General features: G+C 46.2%; 1 protein-coding gene and 1 long non-coding RNA gene across 7 annotated transcripts in view; both read left to right on the top strand.

The window, feature by feature from the left end:
• ABCC10 (ATP binding cassette subfamily C member 10) overlaps positions 1-24457 on the top strand; it is a 37101-nt gene that overhangs the window by 6449 nt on the left and 6195 nt on the right. For 4 of the 6 annotated variants that reach the window (XM_028724301.2, XM_028724302.2, XM_028724303.2 and 1 more), the window contains exons 2-16: positions 10152-10359; positions 10774-12154; positions 13428-13655; positions 14894-15050; positions 15775-15914; positions 16094-16173; positions 16691-16862; positions 17803-17901; positions 18112-18301; positions 19444-19521; positions 20296-20487; positions 20874-21006; positions 21701-21884; positions 22771-23114; positions 23265-23434. In XM_028724301.2, the coding sequence (XP_028580134.2) occupies positions 10187-10359; positions 10774-12154; positions 13428-13655; positions 14894-15050; positions 15775-15914; positions 16094-16173; positions 16691-16862; positions 17803-17901; positions 18112-18301; positions 19444-19521; positions 20296-20487; positions 20874-21006; positions 21701-21884; positions 22771-23114; positions 23265-23434 (3721 nt within the window). In that variant the 5' untranslated portion in view covers positions 10152-10186. Of the gene's footprint in view, positions 1-8834; positions 9173-10151; positions 10360-10773; positions 12155-13427; positions 13656-14893; positions 15051-15774; positions 15915-16093; positions 16174-16690; positions 16863-17802; positions 17902-18111; positions 18302-19443; positions 19522-20295; positions 20488-20873; positions 21007-21700; positions 21885-22770; positions 23115-23264; positions 23435-24457 lie in introns of those variants that run through there. The other 2 variants (XM_028724304.2, XM_028724308.2) reach the window with 2 other exon arrangements.
• Positions 733-4409, top strand: LOC144327233 (uncharacterized). Its single transcript, XR_013392175.1, has 2 exons — positions 733-2620; positions 3062-4409. It is a non-coding gene; the product is annotated as an uncharacterized LOC144327233 (long non-coding RNA).

Below are 24457 nucleotides of genomic sequence, written 5' to 3'. Positions count from 1 at the left end.
CCCAAAAACGTAGTTTTGAAGCACGGATCCTCATGGATCCTTACGCTTTTTGCATTGGGCCAGGCCAAACTCATCATAAAAGCTTTTTGACACCTAATCGTCTCCGCCTCTCATTGCGCGGGAGTCTCCTGCGCAGGGTGGGCGTGGGTAGCGGAGTGCCTGGGCTCTCTTCACTGACTTCCAGGGAAGAATCCCGGAGCCCTTCCACCTCCTCTTCCCATTGCTCTCCTGGACTCTTGGTGTCACGCGTATTTCCTTCCCCTTCCACCAAGCTGAGTCTCCCCCTTGTGCTAGGACCTTCACCTGCAGAATCTGAGACCCTCTCCCTCTCCCGTGTCTCTGATGTCAGTTCCCTGACAGCTGCCATTAGACCCTGGATTGCAAAAGAAATAATACAGTACTGTAGGAAAAACTATTTTGAAAGACAAGACAAATATTTTCAAGTGGAAATTGATGCTGTTCCTCCCAAGAAGAGACAAATCTTGAACGAGAGTTATATTACTGTGTCTCGACCTTGCCCAGAGGGATGGAAGGATACACTAACCTATTGCTCAGATATTTTACCTTCCTTGTTTGAAGGCTGCTGGCCACTATGTTTCTTGAAGGAAGGGTGCAGGAGGCCCAGTGGTGACCTAACTATGGTTTACTGTGAAGGAAACTGCAAGGACTGGTACCACTGCTTTCACATAGGCATTGATTCAAAAGATCTTCCAGAGGTTTTCATGTGTCCAGACTGTCAATCCACTGTGGCCAAATAGATTTTGAAACTGCAAAGTGTCATATTCCACAGGTTGGTATAATACAGCAAAATCCAAACATATAGTTTTCATCATCATGGCAGGGATGGTCCTTTTCCGTAGAATTCTTATTTATGGAGTTAGTTTTTATATCCTGCTTTTCTCTACTTGAAGAAGTCTCAAAGTGGCTAAAAATCTCCTTTCCCTTCCACCCCCACAACAGACACCTTGTGAGGTAGGTGGGGCTGAGAGAGTTCAGAGAGAAGTGTGACTGGCCCAAGGTCACCCAGCAGCTGCATGTGGAGGAGCGGGGAAGCGAACCCAGCTCACCAGATTAGAGTCCACCCCTCTTAATCACTACACCACAGAATCGTATCTCTTAAAACTCTGGAGCAAGCTGTTCAGTTCAGCCTTGTAGTGATACTGATTTGTGGAGGAAAGGTTGGTGATGAGCAAGATCTGTTCCCATTTCCCAACACAGAGACCATAGAGCAGTTTCTTTTGGGAGCTGATCCTGCAGAGTGTTTCTGTTCAGAATTTCCGTGGCAGAAATCGGCTAAGTGCCTTTATAAACATTCAGCTTCTCAAATTGGAGGTGGAGGGCAGAGAAGGTGCTAGTCCTTACCTCCCTCCTCCCAGCCCCATGATCCGTTGCCCAATGGGCTGAATTTCAGGGCTTTTGCATGCAAAGGGCAAGCTTGTTCTTTACTTGTTTAGATCTTTAAACTTGGGAACAGATATTTGGCTCCATGACCACAATGACCAAAAGGTTCAGCTTCTAGAGGACTGGAAAGATCATGATTGTACTTCCCCTACCCTCAGCCCTAACTCCGTTGAGTATTTTTTGTTATGAGACTGAGTGTTTGGGGCTGATGCCGTGGCATTCTTGTCCGGGGGCTTGATGGAAAAACAGAAAAGTGACCCTCACCTAACTCTCCAATGCCCTTCAACAAGAATGCTGTAGGAAATATTGCTAAGCCCAAAGGGAGGCAATTTGCTTCAGCTCACCTTGTTAATGGCAGAGCAAAAGCTATGCGTGTGTCATTCTCAACCAGTCTACTTTCAGGACTGATTTTAGAACCCTCTTATATCAGGCCACATGGTCACTGGGGTGGCTCCATCATGCAACCATGACTATCCACACAGGGACCATCTATTTTTGTTTTTTTCTGATACTGGATTTTAAGTTACAGTTACATCTTTTAAAACAACTGTCAGTATATCACACTGTATTGAGTGCATGTCGGATCTCGTCTTCAGTTTTCCTTTTTCTGTGAACCGTCCCTTGGAGCTCTCCGGGCCCCATCCTGTTATTTGGCTCTGCCCAATGACCCACCCTTGCATCGCAGTGTTCACCTTCTGTTGTCAGATATTTCGGTTTTTAAGCCTTTGTGCTTTTTTATGTTTGTACATATTTTATGGGCTAATAGCCGTAAATAAATGAATGAATGAATAAGTATCACACTGTATTCCACTTGCCTTCCAAAGGAACACATGGCTCTCCCCACATAGCGGGTTAGGTTGAGACTGCTGATCCAAAGTGATCAGTAATTTTTACGGTAATTACAATCCTGCTTTCCCTTGTACCAGCTTACCTTGACTTTGGTAAGGCCTTTGAAAAGGTCCCCCATGATATTATTGCAAAACAACTAGTAAAATGTGGGCTAGACAAAGCTACCGTTAGGTGGATTTGTAATTGGTTGATGGGCTGAACCCAAAGAGTGCTCATCAGTGGCTCACCTTCATCCTGGAAAAAAATGACTATTGGGGTTCCACAAGGTTCTGTCCTGGGCCTGGTGCTATTCAATATTTTTATAAATGATTTGGATGATGGAATAGAGGGCGTGCTAATCAAATTTGCAAATGACTGCAAACTGGGAGGGGTTGTGTAGTGGTTTGGAGTTACTCGTGCGTAAACCGACCCCGTTTGGGTGCTTGGTTGCCTGGTTAAATCCTTCGGACTGCACAGCCCATCTCCGCTTGACTGCCTCAGTCACTGACAGAATCTGTCTGTGGGCGTTTCTTAAACCTCTGCCAGCATAAAAGCTGTTTGACACCTAATCGTCTCCGCCTCTCATTGCGCGGGAGTCTCCTGCGCAGGGTGGGCGTGGGTAGCGGAGTGCCTGGGCTCTCTTCACTGACTTCCAGGGAAGAATCCCGGAGCCCTTCCACCTCCTCTTCCCATTGCTCTCCTGGACTCTTGGTGTCACGCGTATTTCCTTCCCCTTCCACCGAGCTGAGTCTCCCCCTTGTGCTAGGACCTTCACCTGCAGAGTCTGAGACCCTCTCCTTCTCCCGTGTCTCTGATGTCAGTTCCCTGACAGGTTGCTAATACACCAGAGGACAGGGTCAGAATTCAAAATGACCTGAATAGCCTAGAGAGCTGGGCCAAAACCAACAATATGGAGTTCAATAGGGAGAAATGTAAGGTACTACACCTGGATAGAAAAAATGAAATGCACAGGTGGGGGACACTTGGCTTGACAACAGTACCAGTGAAAGGGATCTGGGAGTCTTAGTTGACCACAAGCTGAATATGAGTCAACAGTGTGATGTGGCAGCTAAGAACGCCAATGCAATTCTGGGCTGCATCAATAGGAGTATAGTGTCTAGATCAAGTGAAGGAATGCTACCACACTATTCTGGTTGGTCAGACCACACCTGAAATACTGTGTCCAGTTGAAGAAGGATATTGTCAAGCTGGAACATGTCCAGAGGTGGGTGACCAAAATGTAAAAGGTCTGTAATCCAAGCCCTATGAGGAGAGACTTAGGGAGCTGGATTTGTTTAATCTAGAGAAGAGAAGATTAAGGAGTGACATGATAGCCATGTTTAAATATTTGAAGGGATGTCATGTTGAAGAGGGAGCAAGCTTGTTTTCTGCTGTTCTAGAGACTAGGATGCAGAATAATAGATTCAAACTATGGGAAAAGAGATTCCACCTGGGCGCGGTAATCCAGTCAGGGAAAAAGGGAGGCATACTATGTTTAGGGCACCATTTCCAGCCTCTTCTCCTTTTCGGGGTGAGAATAGTGGATCCTAAAAAGGGCTGCTCAGTCATGGATACAGCTGCTGAGCTGCTCAACTGCCTTATTCCTTGAGTCAGAACGACTGAACGCCCATGTGTCGGTTCATGACTAGGGGCTTCACATTCCTGCCCCTGTAGCCATTTAGTGATCGCCATGGGGGTTGGGTTTGGGGGGGTTGGGTTGGGTTTTTGGAAGATGCCTGTGCGTGAATTTGTTTTATGTGTGTAGATCAGTGCACACTGACCAACGCACAGCCTTCGCAGTAGGGCTCTGTTCTGATGGCATGAGTAGTCACGACGAACTGGTGGATCCTATCTCATGCAGCCTTCATCCGCCTTCACAGCCGTTGTAACACACTGCTTGTTATCACCCGCCTGTTCTGCCATTGAGGACTTCTTGGCTCATTCTTTGTCTAGCTCCTTCCCTGTTATGTACTAAGCTTGGATCCTAGAACAATAGGCAAGTAGGATCCTAGAATGCAAGAATTGATTGGCTTGCAGGAAAGACCAATCAGGCTCCAGGAGGGAAGCAGAACCAGCCATTCAGACGGGACTCATTGTGTAAATAATGTATATAAAAGCCTGAGGTTTTGGGGGAAATTCAGTCACTGTTTTACAAGCTGCAATAAAGAGCATGAAATCACTACAGGACTCTGAGCATATTTAATTTTCTTTGACCTTACCACCTTGGGTGACCCTGCTGGGAGTACGAGATTCCCAACGGCTTCACTCACAAGGGTCATAGGAATGTGCAAGCCCACTCACCATGACAAGTGAGAGAACTGAGATAGATTGCACTGAGCCCTGGTCTCATTAGACAAAGTGTTCCACCAAAAAGGCTCTGGCTCTGGTTGAGGACAGCTGGATATGTTTTGGGCCAGGGACCACCAGTAGGTTGCTGTTAGATGAGCATCACACTCATGGGGGTGTATTGGAAGATAATTCCCACAGATAAGAAAGGTCACAGACTGTTTAGGGCTTTAAAGATTAGCACCAAAACATTGAACCTGATTTGATACTCCACCTGGAGCCAATCCAGCTGATTAACAACCAACTGAATGTGGGCTCTCCACAAAGTCCAAGAAAGAACTCATGCATCTGCATTTTAGACCATTTGGAGTTTCTGGAGCAGTCTCAAGGGTAGCCCTGCATATCTCTCTCTCTCTCTCTCTCTCTCTCTCTCTCTCTCTCTCTCTCTCTCACACACACACACACACACACACACACACACACACACATATTTAAACCCTGCACTCCCCGGCTCAGGTGTATAGCAAGTTAAAGTACTCTAGTACTGTATGCAGGTGACTACTGCATGGATCACCATGGCTAGGTTGGAAAGGGACAGGTACAGTGCCGATTGCCTAACCTGACATAGATTCAAAAATTCCAGTTTGGCTACATTTGTGACCAATGCCTCCATAGAGACAGAAGCATCCAGGATCACACCAGGACTCCTGATGGCAGCTACAGGTGACTATTGCACCCCATGAAGAGCTGGGAGCTGGCAAACCAAACTGAAATTATTCTGGCCCAGCCATTGGACGCCCATCTTTAAAGGATAGAGATTCAGCCGACACTGTTTCCTCCATCCCAGCACACCCACCTAAAAATTGGCCAATATATCCAGGGTAGCATCTGGCCAGGGCCATGAAGCAGTAGATCCATGATGTTTGTGGTCAGATCTGTGGTTATGTACAAGATATGTGAATGAAGGGTGAATTTGGGGTTCCCCAATGCAAAAAGTGTGATGATCCATGAGGATCCGTGCTTCAAAACCATGTTTTTGAGCCATGGAGTGGCCAGGAAGCCATGGATCCGTGATTTTTCTGGTGCAGGCTGTGCCCCTGGAAATGATGTGTGATTTGCCGTTGATTTTTGGTTGGCCCAATGAAAAAAGCGTTAGGATCCATGAGGATCCGACCTTCAAAACGACGTTTTTGGGCCATGGCGTTGCCAGATAACCGTGGATGCTAGTCTTTTGTGGTGCAGACTGTACCCCTGGACATGATGTGTGATTTGATGGTGAGTTTGGGGTGGCCCAATGCAAAAAGCGTGAGGATCCATGAGGATCCGTGCTTCGGAACCACGTTTTTGGGCCACAATATGGCCAGGAAGCCGTGGATCCGAGTTTTTTGTGGTGCAGGCTGTGCCCCTGGCCATGATGTGTGATTTGACAGTGAGTTTGGGTTGGCCCAATGCAGAAAGCGTGAGGATCCATGAGGATCCGTGCTTCAAAACCACGTTTTTGGGCCACGGTATGGTCAGGAAGCCGTGGATCCATGATTTTTGTGGTGCAGGCTGTGCCTCTGGACATGATGTGTGATTTGACGGTGAGTTTGGGGTGGCCCGATGCAAAAAGCGTGAGGATCCATGAGGATCCGTGCTTTGGAACCACGTTTTTGGGCCATGGAGTGGCCAGGAAGCCGTGGATCCGAGTTTTCTGTGGTGCAGGCTCTGCCCCTGGGAATGATGTGTGATTTGATGGTGAGTTTGGGGTGGCCCGATGCAGAAAGCGTGAGGATCCATGAGGATCCGTGCTTCGGAACCACGTTTTTGGGCCTTGGAGTGGCCAGGAAGCCGTGGATCTGAGATTTTTGTGGTGTAAGCTGTGCCCCTGGACATGATGTGTGATTTGACAGTGAGTTTGGGTTGGCCCAATGCAGAAAGCGTGAGGATCCATGAGGATCCGTGCTTCAAAACCACGTTTTTGGGCCACGGTATGGTCAGGCAGGTGTGGATCCGAGTTTTTTGTGGTGCAGGCTGTGCCCCTGGACATGATGTGTGATTTGATGGTGCGTTTGGGTTGGCCCAATGCAAAAAGCGTGAGGATCCATGAGGATCCGTGCTTCGGAACCACGTTTTTGGGCCTTGGAGTGGCCAGGAAGCCGTGGATCTGAGTTTTTTGTGGTGTAATCTGTACCCCTGGGCATGATGTGTGATTTGACAGTGAGTTTGGGTTGGCCCAATGCAGAAAGCGTGAGGATCCATGAGGATCCGTGCTTCAAAACCACGTTTTTGGGCCACGGTATGGTCAGGAAGCCGTGGATCCGTGATTTTTGTGGTGCAGGCTGTGCCTCTGGACATGATGTGTGATTTGACGGTGAGTTTGGGGTGGCCCAATGCAGAAAGCGTGAGGATCCATGAGGATCCGTGCTTCAAAACCACGTTTTTGGGCCACGGTATGGTCAGGAAGCCGTGGATCCGTGATTTTTGTGGTGCAGGCTGTGCCTCTGGACATGATGTGTGATTTGTCGGTGAGTTTGGGGTGGCCCGATGCAAAAAGCATGAGGATCCATGAGGATCTGTGGTTCGGAACCAAGTTTTTGGGCCACGGTTTCGCCAGGAAGCCGTGGATACGTGATTTTTGTGTTGCATGCTGTGCTGCTGGCCATGATGTTTGATCTGATGGTGACTTTGGGCTGATCTAGTGCAAAAATCATGAGGATTCATGAGGATCCGTGCTTCGGAACCACGTTTTTGGGCCAGGGCGTGGCCAGGCAGGCGTGGATCCGAGTTTTTTGTGGTGTAGGCTGTGCCCCTTATTATGATATGTGATTTGACGGTGAGTTTGGGTTGGCCCAATGCAGAAAGCGTGTGGATCCATGAAGATCCGTTCTTGAAAACCACGTTTTTGAGCCACGGTTTCGCCAGGAAGCCGTGGATCCGTGATTTTTGTGGTGGATGCTGTGCCCATGGCCATGATGTTTGATCTGATGGTGACTTTGGGTTGATCTTGTGCAAAAATCATGAGGATTCATGAGGATCCGTGCTTCGGAACCACGTTTTTGGGCTAGGGCGTGGCCAGGCAGGCGTGGATCTGAGTTTTTTGTGGTGTAGGCTGTGCCCCTGGCTATGATGTGTGATTTGACGGTGAGTTTGGGTTGGCCCAATGCAAAAAGTGTGAGGATCCATGAGGATCCGTTCTTGAAAACCACGTTTTTGGGCCATGGTATGGCCAGGAAGCCATGGATCCGTGATTTCTGTGGTGGATGTTGTGCCCCTGGACATGATGTGTAATTTGAAAGTGAGTTTGGGCTGATCTAGTGCAAAAATCATGAGGATTCATGAGGATCCGTGTTTTTTAACCATGTTTTTGCGCCATTGCGGCACCACGAAACAGTGGATGCGTGATTTTTTTGGTTCCTCCTACCGACTAAGATGTGGTCTACAGTAGCATGGTGTTTTTATTTTGTTTCAATATAAAAATCATATGAATTCATGAGGATCCGTGCCTCGGATCCATGTTTTTATGGTGCTGCAGCGCGGCAAATTGTTGGATCCACGTTTTTTATAGTCCAGTTTGTAGGCGTGCCTTCTAGGTGTGATTTGACACTGCATTTGTTGGAATTATTTTTAAAAAACTGGAGGATCCATGAGGATCCGTGTAGATCCGCCTTTTATGCAGACCCCACTCAATCTAGACCCGTTGAAATGAGCAGGCGCATTAATTTCAGTGAGTTTCCTCTGAGCAAAACGTATAAAGTTGGATACAGCCTTGGTCTACATAGCAGGGGTGCTGTAAGCCACACTCTGCCCGTTTCACCATTTGCAACAATGAGGCAATAAGGTAATGTATTGCAAAACTGCTATAGATCAGTCTCGGCCACTCGACCTTGCACTAGGAGGATTTAACAGCAGGCAACCCGCAGTAAGAGCACAATAAATCCAAGCGTCCCCGCTCCTGCTTAAATTGTAAAATCAACCTAACGCAACACGCACACGTGTTGGTGTTGTTGCAGATCCCACTTGGGTTATTTCTTGCTTTCGCTTCTACTTTAGTTTGCTCAGTTGGCGAGGGGAGAGACGGGAAAGCACAGCTGTGATACAATCCCGGATTCCCCTATTGTTTCCTATTTAGCAACTCTCACTTTCACGTTTCCGAAGTATGAAAAGGCAAAGCAAAACACAGTGGCAAAAATAACCAGGAAGCGCAGCGTTGTATTTATTTATTTATTTATTTGGTCATATGAAAGGAGCCGGCTTTGGAGTTCCGGTTCTGCCACTGAGTCAAGGTACTGCCTGGGAAAGAAAGGGCTTCGGTGGGTTGAACTATCCCGTCTCTGGGTAGGTCGACCGAAGCCTCCGTGAGGCTGGGGACCGACTGGAGGAGAGCGCCGGAGAGGAGGCTGAGCGGAGCCGCTCGGCTTCTCCCACCCGCTCGCTCTGCTTCCTAGAGTAGGCTTCCGCCTCTCCTATGTGCACCCACAGCTCCCTGGAGGCTCTTTTGCACTGCTCCGTTGCTCCTACGCAGGAAAGGGCATTTGCAACGTGCAACGGAAATTTTATGGTCACGTTTCAGAACAGACGGAAACGATAAACTCCAAGCCTTCATGTCATCATCCATCTGTCCATGCTAAGTCTCGTTGTGCGAAGGCGAAAGCCTTCCCCCCCACCGGGCTTTACCGTGAGTTTGAGGCCGAGGCCATGGTTTCTAGGCATCGTTCACACGAGGCTGCCCTCAATCGGAGGCGCCCTGCCTCCTTTTAAGGATTTCCCCCATCCTTAAAAAAATCTGAAAAGAAACTCAGCTGCCCAAGCAATTCTGCTCTTGCCTGGCTGCCCGGCAGACAGTTGCTGTTCGGTTCTCTTCATTTGAAGGTGGCACCAGAAAGATCTGTGCGATCTGAGGAAATCCGTAGTTTGTGTTGTTTGCAGTGGAAAGGGAAAAGAGGACCTTCCTTCTGCTTTCTCACTCCCAGCCATTCACTGAAAACTGGAGAACCCACATAATAATAATGGGGGTGGGTGGCCACATGGCTTTGACTTTGATAGAGGATGGAGGTTAGTGCTTGTATGAAGAAGCAGCACTTCGGAAGCCTTAGGTCTTAAAGGAGAAACATCTACTTGGCTGTTTGGTTTGTAAAACAATGGATTGCATTTAGGATCCTGCCCTTGTATGGACCTGCCCTAAAAAGATCTGAAGTGTTGGCAAATCACCAACACCTCATTTCAGTACTCATTGACAGTTTCAATGAAACCTGCAGTAATGGAGAAGATTCTGTGAAAATGCATCTCTCTCACAGGAATGACTACAGCCACCACTCCTGCATCCTGGGATGGGGGGATTTTTATGCAGGTTAGACCTGGATACCTCTTTACCATCACCAGTCATGTTGGAAACTTTAGCAGAAGGTCTCCCTCTCAAAAGTGCCAACATAGAAGATTTTGTATTTGATGAGATGATGAATTTTATAACTTTTTCCGACAGTTGGAAAAATGGTGTGGAATTAATTTGTGTATCTCATTTTGCAGTGCTTGTACAAAGAAGAGAAGGAAATATAGTGGTAAAAGGGGTTTATTCTTCATTGCAATAATGTTCAGGTTGTGGCATAAATTACTTCTTCTTTATGCTTCATTCATTGTTTTCCTGTCTTTTCCTTTAGGAACTCTTGGCCGTTGTACTTGTTGCTGACAGAGGATGGAGGAGATCCTAGCCAACCTGTGTGGGACCAGTCCCGTAAATCCACTCCCTGTCTGGGTCCACAGCAATGTTGGGCACTGTTTTAACCAGCTGATTTTGAACACTATACCTCACATGGTCCTTGCTGTAATAAGTGCCTGCTACATAGGAACACCAAGGTATAGTAACAGGTATGAGCAACATCTGGCTTATTCACACAAATATGTATATTGTGAGCCTAAGCTCTGTGGATTTTTTTTGGGGGGGGGGGAACTGTTAAAATTAAAGTAATGGGACATTCCTGAGCCATGATATATATAGTGAAATTATCACCCTCCTTGGCACCCTCTTTATGTAGTCTAGAAACTTACTTGGTTTTCTGACTAACGAGGCAATTCTTCTAATGAAAAAATAATCGCAAATAGTGTGTCGGACAGCACAATTATTTTGCCTGAATCAGTGTAGCAATGATTGTGTACTGAATGATGCTTGGGAGGCCAGGCAACAAGGTGTGCAGACTTCCAAGAATGATGAACAAATAGTGAGAGGGCATCAAAAAAAGGGATAAGATCATTTCATAACACTTTCTCCTCTGTCTTTACTAGGTCTTTAGGTTCTCGGACTGTGTACAGAACTGGGTGGAAATGCAGAATTGCTGCGTCCTTTATCTTTGCTAGTTTGACCATCCTTGACATAATTCCAGCAGCCATTTGGCGACAGAAATTGGACCCCTTGTACCTGGAAGTATTAGCAAGTGGCACAGGCACATTGGCATGGCTTACTCACAGCCTGGCACTACTTGCTCTCTACAAGTCTCCATACAGCTTCAATCGTGGCCCTACCATCCTACTAATACTTGCCTTATTTCCAATCCCATCACTTATTATAACCTTGGTGTGGCGCTGCCAGACTGAGATGGGTGGTCAGCAGCTTCAACCTGACACCGTTTTCCGACTGTCTATCCTCTGCCTGCAGTTAGCTTCTCTGCTTCTCTATGTAGTTGGGTATATCATTCCTACAACCAGCAGGCTAGACTATTGCTCTCTCAATGATTCCTGGCAGCAAGAGCCCCTGGTCACAGACTCAGGGATCCCTGCACCTTCTTGGCAGGGAGTGGCAGAGGATGGAGAGAGCTGGCTCTCGTGTTTCTCCTATGCTTGGATGAACCCTCTGATGAAGCGTGGCTACCTCTGGATGCTGAATCGGCCGCAGGATGTCTTTCAGCTCCCTCGACAGCTCCAGGCCAATGCCGTCTGTGAACACTTCTACTCCTGCTGGCGGAAAAAAGCAGCTCTCAGCCAAGAGGATAAAGAGACTGCATCTTCAACGGACAGGTCATTTGCCAAAAGTAACGTGAGAACCGACGAATTCTCATCTCCAGCACATCCTTGTGATACCCAAAAGCCTGTACATCTCCTATCAGTGTTGCATGCTGCCTTTGGGCTACGCTATTACTCTCTGGGCCTGCTCAAATTGGCTGGCAGTCTTTTGGCATTCTCTGGGCCCCTGCTTCTGAACCTGCTGGTCAGTTTCATGGAGTCACGCCAAGAACCTCTCAGCAATGGGATAATGTATGCACTGGGGCTCTTTGCTGGTACCTTACTGGGCGCCCTGTTGCGTAACCAGTTCAGTTACCAGATAAACAAGATGATGCTTATGGTGCGCACTGCAGTTATCTCTGCCATCTACCAGAAAGCCCTCCGGGTGAGTGGCAGCAGCCTGGCTGGCTTCACCACTGGCGAGATTGTCAACTTCATGAGCACCGACACTGACCGCTTGATCAATTTCTGCCTCAGTTTCCACGAGCTGTGGAGTCTTCCCTTCCAATTTGCCATCACCCTCTACCTCCTGTACCAGCAAGTAGGCATAGCTTTCCTGGGAGGTCTGGCTCTGGCTCTGCTTCTTGTGCCCATCAATAAAGTGGTTGCCAATCGCATCATGGAAAACAACAAGGAAATGCTGAAGCACAAAGATGAACGTGTCAAGGTGAGACGGGGATATGTGGTATTTGAAGGCTTGCCATACTGCTTGCCTCTTGATCTTGTGATTTAGGCTTAAAGTTGTTGACTTATTTAGGTATTCATGTTAAAAATGTTGAGTAGCAGAAATACCGTATTATTCGTCCCATAGGGTGCTTCGGCCCATAGGACGCACCTAGTTCTTTGGGAGGGAAATAAAGGAAAAAACTTTTTCCTTTATTTCCCCACCAAAACCAGGTCAGGGAACAGCGGGATGGCGGCGCTTCTCCCAGCGCCAGCCTCGGAACATGGTCAGGGAACACCTGCCCGAAGCACGACACATGCCCGAAGCATGGGGCGTCCTCCGGAGGGCGCCCCGTGCTCCGGGCTGCAGGCTGCCGCCTGCAAGCCTTGCGAGTCCGCGGGAACTCCCCCCAGGCGCGCAAGGCTTGCGGACACCTGCGCGAAGCACGGGGCGTCCTCCAGAGGGCGCCCCGTGCTTCGGGCTGCAGGCTGCTGCCCGCAAGCTTTGCGAGCCGCGGGAACTCCCGCCAGGCTTGCAAGGCTTGCAGATAGCTTCCTGAAGCCTGGAGAGCGAGAGAGGTCAGTGCGCACCGACCCCTCTCGCTCTCCAGGCTTCAGCGAAAGCCTGCATTCGCCCCATAGGACGCACACACATTTCCTCTTCATTTTTGGAGAGGAAAAAGTGTGTCCTATAGGGCGAAAAATACGGTAATAACTGGATGTTGCAATGATTTATCAGGAAATAAATAAGCAGCAGTGTTGGTTAACCAGCAAACACACACACAAATCCAAGAGACGATATGTCACCAAGTTCCAGAAACTGACCTACCATGAAATGAGAGCCTTGAAGGCCACCTAGTCCTCTTTGATGCAGGAAATCCAGAGCAAGCACATTTCCACTGCCCATTGTAATGGGCAGTGGTACGTCCAGGTCTCAGGCAGAGCTCTTACCCAGCTCTGGTGTCGGAGGTCCTTTAACAAGATACAAGGAGTTGAAGCTGTGACCTCTTGCGTGTGCTCTAGCCCTCCTCAGGGGATGTTTCCCTTTGTATACATTTTCACTGAAGGAATTGGGTTTCTGGCTACAGTACTTTAAATGGATCATCCCAGTATTTGTGTTGCACTTTGTTTCCCCGATACATCACCAAGCAAGAAGAGAACATGACTTTGATTCTGTGCTGTGTCTCATATAGCTAACTTAGGCCCTAGCTGAAATTGAAGGCATTGTGAAAAAGAGATGCCAGTGATTGTTGTGTTGCATCTCCCTTTACCTGCAGCTGATGACAGAGTTCTTGTGTGGCATGCGAGTGATCAAGTTCTACACCTGGGAGCAGCATTTTGCCAGTAGAGTGTATACTTGCAGAGCTAAGGAGTTGAAGAGCCTTCGAGCAATCAAGTACCTGGATGCTGTGTGTGTCTACCTCTGGGCAGCATTGCCTGTGGTTGTCTCCATTGTCATCTTCATCACTTATGTTCTACTTGGACACCAGCTCTCTGCTACCAAGGTAAGAGCTGTGCCCATTCCTTGATGATCCCTTTACCTGGGATACGCAGCTGACTCCTTTTGTTATTCCAGCTTCATTGGCTACCCATTCGTTTCCAGGTTCAATTCAAAGTAATGGCCATTTACCTTTAAAGTGTTACACTGTTTGGGGCCAGGATACTTGAACAACAGTCATCCTATATGATCTTGTCCACCCAATGACATCAACTGGGGAGGTCCTTTTGTACATCCTGCCACTGTCAGAGAGGAAGTTGGTTGGGATACACAAAAGGGCATTTTCCATTGCGATACCCCAGGAGATTTGTATCTCTTTCCTAACAATTAGCTAGTTGAAGGCAACTTTGTTCCAGCATGTTATTTGTTTGTTTTAAGTTATTTTGGTTTTATTGTTCATTTTACATTTCTTAGGTTTCTTTTTGTTTTTTTAGTGATGAATGTTCACTGTCATGGGATAGAAAGGTTTCTTTTATATAAATAAATGAACAGATGAATAAACTGTCATGGCGTATGAAAAGGCTTCAGAAGGTATCACTGCTCAGGCAAACTTCCAGCAATTTTAAACATTGCTGATATTGAAGAGCAATAAAAAGGGGGAAAATAAATTGCTTTTAGTGTCAGAAGTAAGGGCCTCCTACCTTAGTGATAGCTTTCCCTAGAATGTGAGAAGCAAGTGGCTTCACAAGTGAGACAGACTATACAGAGCATTGCCTAGGCAAAACAAGGGTCATGGGCTTTCAATCTTTACTCTTTTATTACAAATATCAATATATAAAAGCAGAATCGATTAGAAGGCAAGATGAATAAAGAAGCAATTGTCCACTATTATAAAAAATATACAAATCCTCTCTAGTAAAGTCATAATATGAAAGTAAACAATATGAAAGTATTAAAGATTAAACCAGCAGTGATTGTTTCTTCCTTCCCATCTCAGACTCTCTACCCTCCTCTTAGGCTTTTGTAGCCTTGGCTCCTATCACAGTTCAGGAATTCAAGCTTGCTCAGCAAGGTTAAATCCGAGCTGATGTTTCTCAGACATAGACCCCAAGATAATGCTCCCTAATGGAAGTCCACTTAAAACACACCTTGAACATTTGAGCACACATCACACTGTTCACAACTAATAAAATGGCTTTTCTCTGGCTGTCTTTGGGAACTTCATTTCTTTGCTTAAATGGCTAGATATATGGTGGGCAACCCTCTGAGCTTTTTCATCCCATGAAATCTTTTCTCTCCCCATAGGTGTTTACAGCTTTGGCACTTGTTGGGATGCTCATTCTACCTCTCAATAATTTCCCCTGGGTGCTGAATGGGATTTTAGAAGCCAAAGTATCTCTGGATCGAGTCCAGCACTTCCTCGAGCTCACAGACCAGGATCTGGATGCTTACTATAGCAGAGGTATGGTGACTGGGGAAACTGGAGAACAGGTGGTGTTGGGTAAGACGTGCTTTTGAGTCGTTGGGAATAGATGTGAAAAGAGCAAGGGGGATGCTTGTTCCTTTGGGTATTCTGCTTGGCTACGGACTCAACCACAAGATTTGGTGTTCAAGTGTATCCTGATAGCAGTGCTCCTTTTCCGGATGCCAGTTTCCTCTCATTTGCTAATACAGAGTTCCCATCTTGTTGCTTCCACCAGGCAGCTCCAGTGGTAACACTCTAGGTTTCTCTGAACGCCCAAGGTTGTGAAACCCATGGGCAGGGGAAGGAATAAGCAAGTTTTTATTGAAAGATGGATATCTTCTTTATTTTGGATCATCTGCATAGCCCTCTTAAGGAGGCAGCTGATGGTCCAAGACAGATTCCTGCAAAAGACTGCAAAAGTTCATAGTTCCCAAATGTACCTCTTGAGAATATGGGTGGAAATCACCACAGCATTGAGTGTGGTGTGCATGTGAGGAACTAGGTCCACTCACACAGCAGGACTTTGCCCCCTTCTCCTCCAATTGCATACCTGCTAAACCTGTTCTGGGTTTCTCCCCAACTCTCCAGAGCAGATTTAGGTGCCGCAGAGAGGGAGGGGGGGAAAGTACCATTGTGTGAGTAGATCTCATTCCACGCATGTAACAACGTTGTTAAATCCTGCCTATTTACCTATAGCTGTGCTGCTGCTTTTCCCTTGCAGACGGCCCTTCTGACCCATCTTCTGTTCTGGAAATGCGCTGCACCACCTTTTCATGGTCACCAGCAAGCAAAGAAAATGCTGAATCCCACATGCCCAGAGGAAGTTTGCAGCTCTTTATTCAAGATCTGGTGGTGGCAAAGGTGAGCAACAAGGAGCAACAGTCCAGGCCGGTGGGTCAGCCGTGTTGATATGGGAGTCTTTGTACTTCCATTCTGCAGAGAGAACAAGAATGTGTTCTGAATGAATGAATGTTTGTGAAGTGCTACAGCAAGGTTGCAGAACGAACTCAGAAACAGCTGGTGCCTCTTTCCCTCTGCAGGGCACACTGGTGGGAGTCGTTGGGAAAGTTGGGTGTGGAAAAAGCTCTTTGCTGGCAGCCATCACTGGAGAACTCAGTAGGTAAACAATTGATACTGCTTTGCTTCCTGTGTCTTAAGAACCCATGATTTCACCTGCAAGGCTTGAATCTGGTCTCACCAGAGTGTAGCCACAAAACCTGTTTCACTGCCAGGGCATACAAGGTAATAATAATCTGATTATTTGCGGTGATGTTCTTTAGTATTGATGTGTTCATTATACTTATATCCTCCTCTTACATATGGGATTATCAGAGGCCTCCCATACAAGTTCCACAATTTCTAAGCTTCAGCAATACTTGCAATATCAGGTTCTCCAACACTATTCACTGGGCCCATTCAAAGTGTTTCCCCCTCACTATTAGGTAACCACAAGCCTAATCATGACAAGGATTCTCAATTAGAAAACTCCTAAGCACACAGAGGTGCAGCATCAAACTTCATCGAAATTAATGACTGGAAAGGCCTGTTTTCCATACCCACTCTCATGGCAATTTTAAATTCCTCCTCTTTTTTTTTTTTTTGTCTGTTTCTCCTGCCCATCTCTGGGATGCATACAGTCGAGGTGAGCAAGTTTACGTCTGGGATCTGGAAAAAGGATTTGGCTTGGCCACGCAAGAGCCCTGGATCCAGTTTACCAGCATCCGTGAAAACATCCTCTTTGGGAAGGAATATGATGCCAGGTTTTACCAGGAAGTCATTGAGGCCTGTGCTCTCTCTGATGACTTGAATGTGAGTGTCCTATGAGAAAAAAATAGGTTGGCTTCCTAGGGACCATTGGTGCTCTATGTGCATTCAACAATCTGATGTATGGCTGTCTTTGGGAATTCCCAGTGCACAACGTAAGAGCTTTTAATAGGCTGGATATGGAACCGTGCAGTCTCAAAATTAATATATTGAGAAGAAGACCAACTAAAGCTTAGCAATGCGAGTCTTAGTAATATGGACTTCCATAGCTGTTTCCTAGCTTCTTGTTTCAATGGTAAACAGAACCGAGTCAAATTGGCAACATTACTGAGAGCCCTCCTTTTTGAATTTTGTGTTGCATTTTCTTAATACAACTTTTTTGTATACAGTTGTCCCTATGTAGAAAAAGTTAGTCATGCTTACTTTCCACTAAAATCGGTGGAAGCCTCATTTAAAATGATTAACCTAGCCCAATGTTTCAAATGACTTAAGTGCAACTGAATTCCCTAGGATTATGGTCAAAGTACTGTTATTAATTATATGTTTCTTTTGGGACTCATCAATATTGAGAGGTAAACTTCTGTTTTCAGTGTATTCTTATATTCACTCTGCCTTTGGACTGAAAAGAACTGGAATAGCATTTTTCTACTTCATGTTTGTCATATTCTCTTGTCAACAATTGCCACTTTGTGCTCACACTAATGATATAACCGTGTCCCAAGCACAATGCGTTAGGAAGGTTCTGCTTGCTTTCCTTTCAATGGATTCAGATCGACCAACAGGTGGTCTGATTTTGGCAGTGGCTGCCAACTGCCATTTAATCTCCTTGGTTTCTGTGCAGACATTTTGGCACCTGGTTGCTTGTCCAGAAGGACTTCGCACTAGAGCTGTGAACCAAAGTCAGGGCTCCTGGATGTTGCTATAGTTCAGTGCATCTGTTTAACACTTCTTTAAATTACTTATCATCTCTCTGTTTAACTTTTAGATTTTGCCAGCAGGCGATCAGACAGAGGTGGGCGAGAATGGAGTTACACTCAGCGGGGGACAGAAAGCTCGAGTTGCGCTTGCCAGAGCTGTTTACCAGGTAGATAAAGGGCTGGGTAAGCAGCCTCAGATGGCACTAACTTGAAATAAAAGTGGTGATGCTTCCATTGACAGGTCCTGCCCTTAAGAAGAACTAGGTTGAAACAAACAAACAAACGAAGCTCATTTTCAGATGTTTTCCTCTCTTTTTTACCATCCTTAGTATTTCAAAGTCAGAAAGCCTTAATATTTATATTGCTGTTTTCCTTAGGATAAAGACTTGTACCTTCTCGATGACCCACTGGCAGCTGTTGATGCAGATGTAGCCAAACACCTTATGCAGAAGTGCATTCTGGGAATTCTCAAACATAAGACCAGGATTCTTTGCACCCACAGAACAGAGTTTTTGGAAAAGGCTGACATCTTATTGCTAATGGACAACGGCAGAATACTCAAGACAGGTATAGCCTGGTGTTTTCTACCACTTTTGTTTCTCTATGCCTAGGTTCTGAGCTGCCCTCCTCAGAGTGGGAATTCGGAGGGTGAATCACACGGTCTTTTTGAAATCAAGCAGGTAGTATTTTAGTTGTCCCTGTGCAGAGAGCCAGTGTGGTGTAGTGGTTAAGAGCGGTAGTCTCGTAATCTGGGTAACCGGGTTCGCGTCTCCGCTCCTCCACATGCAGCTGCTGGGTGACCTTGGGCCAGTCACACTTCTCTGAAGTCTCTCAGCCCCACTCACCTCACAGAGTGTTTGTTGTGGGCGAGGAAGGGAAAGGAGATTGTTAGCCGCTTTGAGACTCCTGAAGGGGAGTGAAAGGCGGGATATCAAATCCAAACTCTTCTTCTTCTTCTTCAGTTTGTTTGGTTGTTTTTTTTTTTGCACTTTTTAATACGTTTTAATTATTGATTCAATTGTTTTGTTTCATTTATTGTTGTTTTTATGATTTTTTTAAAGGTGGTTTTGTTAATTTTGTATCTTGTAAGCTACCCTGAAGGTTTATCGGACCATAAATACGCTAAATCAAATAATAAAACAGAAACTTCCACAATGTGGGTAGACAACAGAATTTGCAAGGAATATGTTGTGTTACTAAAATATCCAAAATAGGGGAAAGTGCAACAACAATGCAAGTGAGCAGATGAGATTAGGGAGAAGGGAATTATTAAGGGGTGCAAATGAGGTTTCCAAATAGATTACAGAGCAGAAATCTTTCTAGGCATGCTGCTCTATGTGGAAAGACAGAACTCCACTCACAGGATGTTCCTACATGCAGAAAAAGAGGGGAGGCCATTTTTGCCAATTCCCCCTTCAGTGCTCCTAAGGATCTGCTGTGGAGGATTGGTAGACCCTCCAGAATAGAGTGGAAGGTGGTGCTGAGGATTGCAGAAAGAAAGGGCAACTGGTGAAACTCCCCCAAAACACACACACCTTTAGCCAACAGGAGACCATGCTGGATTAGAGAATATTCCATGCAGGACCTCTTTCTTATGCAGAAAGGCAACTCAGGACCAAAGAGAGGAGCCTCGGGCAGATGATATTGCACTGTAACAGATACAGAGTTAAGTTTCTGCCCAATGCAACCCTATTGGTATTTTTTTCTAGGAACTCCAAATGAGATCCTGCCACTAGTGCAAGCTGCCCCTCAGCTCAGGGAGATGGACAAGACAAAGAAGGATAAAAGTAAGTTCTTGGTGTTTTCAGGAGGATTTTAGTATGCTTCTGCCAGATACATGGTAACTGAACCAAAACATTTACAGTATGAGTCTTTTTGTTTGTGACCTTTTAGACCTCCCATCAGGACTAGTTGGCCAGGTTGAGGAGTGAACTAGCTTGGAAATCTAAGGCAAAGAAGGAACATTACTTACTCCCCAGTTGAGCATGTAGGCCTCCTTGTTTCATTTTGAGCAAAGAGTTATAAGCTTCTGGTTTTATTTAATGTATGGTTATTCTTCATTATCTTGTGAATTGTCCTGGAATCCTAATCTGATGTAAGGTGGTCTATAAATGAATCAAATCAAGTTAAAATAATTGCCTAAACCTACTACAGACAGTAAAATAGACACCAGGGGCCAGAGATTCTTAGTATAAGGACCACGCACACACATACACTGCATTTTAGCCTTAGCATGAGGTTTCTTCAGAAGCTTTATTTTGTTTGTATGTAAGGGCAGGGGGGAACAGACGCAGTAGGAGATCTCATCCTCTGCTTTAAGCAAATTTGGGAGTGACATATGTCTGCCCTGAAAAGGAAAAGAGCATAGCTCCCAGTTATAAACAGCCAGGTCTACAGACCAAAGTAGGATGCAGTTGATGGAAGTGTGGGTTTGCCAGGTATTTTAATTTAACTGAAAATATATCATAAAATGGGAAGTCTTTAAACTCAAGGGTACCTGGTTGCCCAACAAGGAACCCTTCCTGCACGCCATGACCTGTAGTTGTTTTCTGCCTCCTAAGTACCCACTGAATATAGCCAAGAAGAAGAGGTAGAGCCTGAGGAAGACAAGCCAAATGAAGCAAATTGTCTCCTCAAGCAAGAGGAAGAGAAGAAAGAAGGGGCTGTGGCTTTCCAGGTCTACCAAGCATATTGGCTGGCTGTGGGCAGCTGCCTGGCATTGTCCATCCTTCTCTCACTGCTGCTGATGCAAGGTAAGGATTTCACTTTCTTCCTCCTCTGGTCTTGGTTTCTTGCTGTCTCCCATAAATTCTGTGTCCTCTTGAGACAGCTATCCTCCCTCTCCTGCCCCCCCCCCATTCTGTTCTGTGGAGTTCTCTGAACCAATTTCAGGGAGCACCAAGGGGCGGAGAAGAAGGGGAGAAACCCCATGGCGCAAGCCAAAGCCCTTGCACAGGGCTTGCTTTGACAGGACCCATGAGGTGAATCACACCCTAACAGTTTGGACAGTTAAAATGGACAGATACATGTGTTGATACATTTACAACACAAAACTCACATGAAAAGCCTCTTAACTAGCTGCTAACTTTTGAATCGGTAAAGTTAAATCTCACTCATTGATACTTGTGCATTCTTACAGCTTCTAGAAATGTCTCTGACTGGTGGTTGTCACACTGGATTTCCAGCCTACCCCGTCCAGAAAACGCCTCTGTCAGCAGCCTGCCAGCTTTGCCTTCCTCACAGTTGCTGCTCTTCTCCCATGGGGGACTCGTGTATGTTGGTATAAGCTATGAACTGAGTCTGAGGACTAAGTCCGCCAGTGAATGTGCAGAAGCACGTGGGCTTTGTTTTCGCAGCCGGTTTGTGAAGGCTTGCCTTGGCATGAGTGGATAACCGAACACTACCGATAGAGCCACCAAAACTTATAGAAACGAAAGAGAAGCTTGGCGGAAAGAGGTGGAAAGATCTAAAAAAACCTACCAGATGGGTTGCTGAGAGGAAATGGGCACCTGGGTGCAGGGAAGGATTGGGGAACTTCTGGCCCATGCCTGGGTCCCTCTGGCAAGCTTATCAAGCATGGAGGTGGGGTGATAATCCTACCCAGGCTGGCACAACTTTTTTTTCTGTTTCAAGGGTTTGGCCATGAAGGGAGGACTACCAGGCAAGTCGGCTGGCTGGCTGGCTGCTTCAGCTCCCCACCCCACCCCAATCTGCTACTGCCTGACATTTCCCCCATACTCACTGGGGTGTTGTCAGGGAGACCCTGGGTTGCCTCTTTGCCTCAGATGCTGCACCAGGCCTGAGTATAATGGGAGGGACCAGCGTGGAGCCTTCTTAGGAATACCCCTTCCTCCTCACTTTGAGAGCGTCCTATTGACTTTGCCTATTGACTTTGCCCAAGACCTGGCAAAGGAGCTGGACATCAGGTGAGCTGCCATTCCTGACTGATCTTGTCTGTCTCCTCAGCTCTCCAGTCTTTGCCTCCGTTCCTTCAAATGGCACTTTGGACGTGAACTTTTACCTAACTGTGTACGGCTGCATTGCTGGGGCCAATTCTGTCTTCACGATGCTGAGAGCCTTCCTCTTTGCCTATGGCACCATTCACGCTGCAATTGTCATTCACGACAGGCTGCTTAAAAGGGTGATGAAGGTAAAGTCTATCAGACAGGACAGCTCTGGGTCCTGGAAGCTCTGCTTGGGGACAGGGACAGGCAGGAGAAGAAGGGGAGCTACTCTTAAAGCCCACCTCCCTGCTTTGCTCTTCTTTGGGGTTCATATGTCCAGACCCCATTTAATTTCATCTGACTGTTGTAGAATATATTAATCCTTTGCTGAAGTGCTGACCACGAACCCCAGAGGTCTCTTGAGAGAAATGGCTCGAGAAAATAATCATTACTATGTTTTGGAAACGCAATATTTTTTCTTTCTTTAAAACGGGTTATACAGTTCTTATATCTGTCTTAAAAATAATCACACAAACCAAGGTTAGGATAAGATAGTCACTTGCTTAGGATCCTCCTCTTCCCCACAGCAAGTCTCATGGCTGGATCATGAAGGTGACTTTGTACTGGGATGAGATGTCTTTGTTAAAAACTTGTGCAAAGAGGAGGGAAAATAAAAGAGATGGCGTGTTATCCCGTTGGGCAAGCTCAAACTAGCATTCTTCCCTGTTCCTCTTCCACAGTTTATGCAGCAAGAAAATCTGATTAGCCTTCTTCCCTCTTGGGCTTTGGTTTGAGGTCACTCTACTTACATGGGTGCAGGTCCTTGCAATGGCCCATCAAAATGCTTATGGCGAGGTTTATTAATAATAATAAAATAATAATACTCACATTTGGGAGAAGCATGTATTGTATGATAAGTGTTTTGTCTTGAGTACAAAAATTAAGTAGCTGATGTGTGCCATAATCTCTAAATTACTTAGCTGCCACAAAAAACAGCCTCTGGACACAGCTTCTTTTTCGGACTCAGATGAATCTCTAAAAGTGTGAAACAGCACACAATGGTTCGCTACAATCTCTTTCTTCCATTGCCAGGCCACAGTGACTTTCTTTGACACCACGCCAACGGGCCGCATCCTTAATCGCTTCTCCTCAGATCTGTACTGTGTGGATGACAGCCTGCCATTCCTTCTCAACATCTTCCTGGCCAACATATTTGGGCTGCTGGGCATGCTTGTGATGATCACCTATGGCCTGCCTTGGATCGGCCTTGTTCTGCTGCCCCTGGCCGCCATCTACTACTCAATTCAGCACTATTATCGGCGCACCTCCCGCGAACTCAAACGCCTCTACAGTCTCACTCTGTCCCCCATCTACACTCACTTCTCAGAGACCCTGACAGGCCTCAGCACAATCCGAGCAACCAGGGCCACAGGCAGGTGAGTTTTGCTCTTCAGGCAGGGAAGGTCTAAATATGCACAGAAAGGGCTGACTTGGGGAACTGGTCTTGTGACTGCTGAGAAAAAGAGGTACTGACATCTGCAATGGATCTCTTCCTGATATTAACCTCTGGGTTGTATCCAGTCTAGGTTTGAGACAGAGAACCAGCTGCGACTTGAACTGAATCAGCGCTGCCGTTTTGCCAGTAACACCGCAATGCAGTGGTTGGACATTCGGCTGCAGATGATCGGAGTTGCTGTAGTCACTGCTATTGCAGGAATAGCCATCATCCAGCACCAGAAAAAAATGGGAAACCCTGGTGAGCCACCTGAATATGACCTCTGAAGGAGGCATCTTCATCTGTGGTCATCTTTTAACATTGACATCCCAGAATGCTTCTTCTTTCCACCACTCTCTGACATGGATCCTGGATATCTGCTCTTGGGAGGGCTAGAAAGCAGCTAAATAGTAGCTTGATCCACCCAGGACAGACCTTTACACCAGCATGTACTACGGGACTCATTTGTCATTTTTTTATACTGTATTTTCATTTTTTATTGATTTTCCAAATTATTACAAATCAAACCAAGTTAATTTAATACAATTTCTTAAAATCAGGTTTCCCACTCCTGTTTCAATCATATGTCCAAGATTTCCCCCATAGCTGCTTCATTTCTTATTTAGTCTCCAGCTGAAATCCTTCACTTGCCATTTAACCATTCTTCTAGCTGCCTGCTTTTTCACCTTCACCTCAATTTCATCTTGTAGATATACCATCCATTTCATGTGTGTAGCCCTTCCAGACCTGGAGTGTTGAAAGAGTTGAGTTCTTTCTCTCGTTGTTCAGTTCTTTGCAGTGCTTATCTGAGTGGTACAAGGTCATGTTCTCTTCCATTCTGCTGTTATCAAGCTGACATGCGAACCACAGCCATCAATATCTCACAGAGTGAACTTTCCAGACATCTGCCATTAAATTCCTCTCTGGAGTTCTTTCTCGGCACACAATACACAGCAAAATCTTTTCTAAGATTCAGCCTCTCTTCAGCAACTATCCAGCTGCAGGTCATTTTTCTTTCCCCCCACTGCATACATTCTATTTTCATATCTCTCTTTCCCATCTTTCTCTTTTAAAAAAGAAAGAAGGGGGTGGGGATACTGTAGCCTGCCTAAGTTTACAACCCAGCCCAGTTGAAAGCCAATGATCCAGCTGAACTCCCCTATAGTTTGACAGACTTCTCTGTTCCCAAATGAAAGGCCATGAAAGGCAGACAGAAGCACACTGAAGGAAAGAGAAGCAATGCTCATCTTGCCCAGTATACGTATGGGATAATTAGATAGATAC

This window comes from Podarcis muralis, chromosome 3 (genome assembly GCF_964188315.1).
Source record: "Podarcis muralis chromosome 3, rPodMur119.hap1.1, whole genome shotgun sequence".
NCBI lineage: Eukaryota > Metazoa > Chordata > Lepidosauria > Squamata > Lacertidae > Podarcis > Podarcis muralis.
Note: the sequence above shows the minus strand (reverse complement) of the source record. Positions and strands in the feature narration are given on the sequence as shown.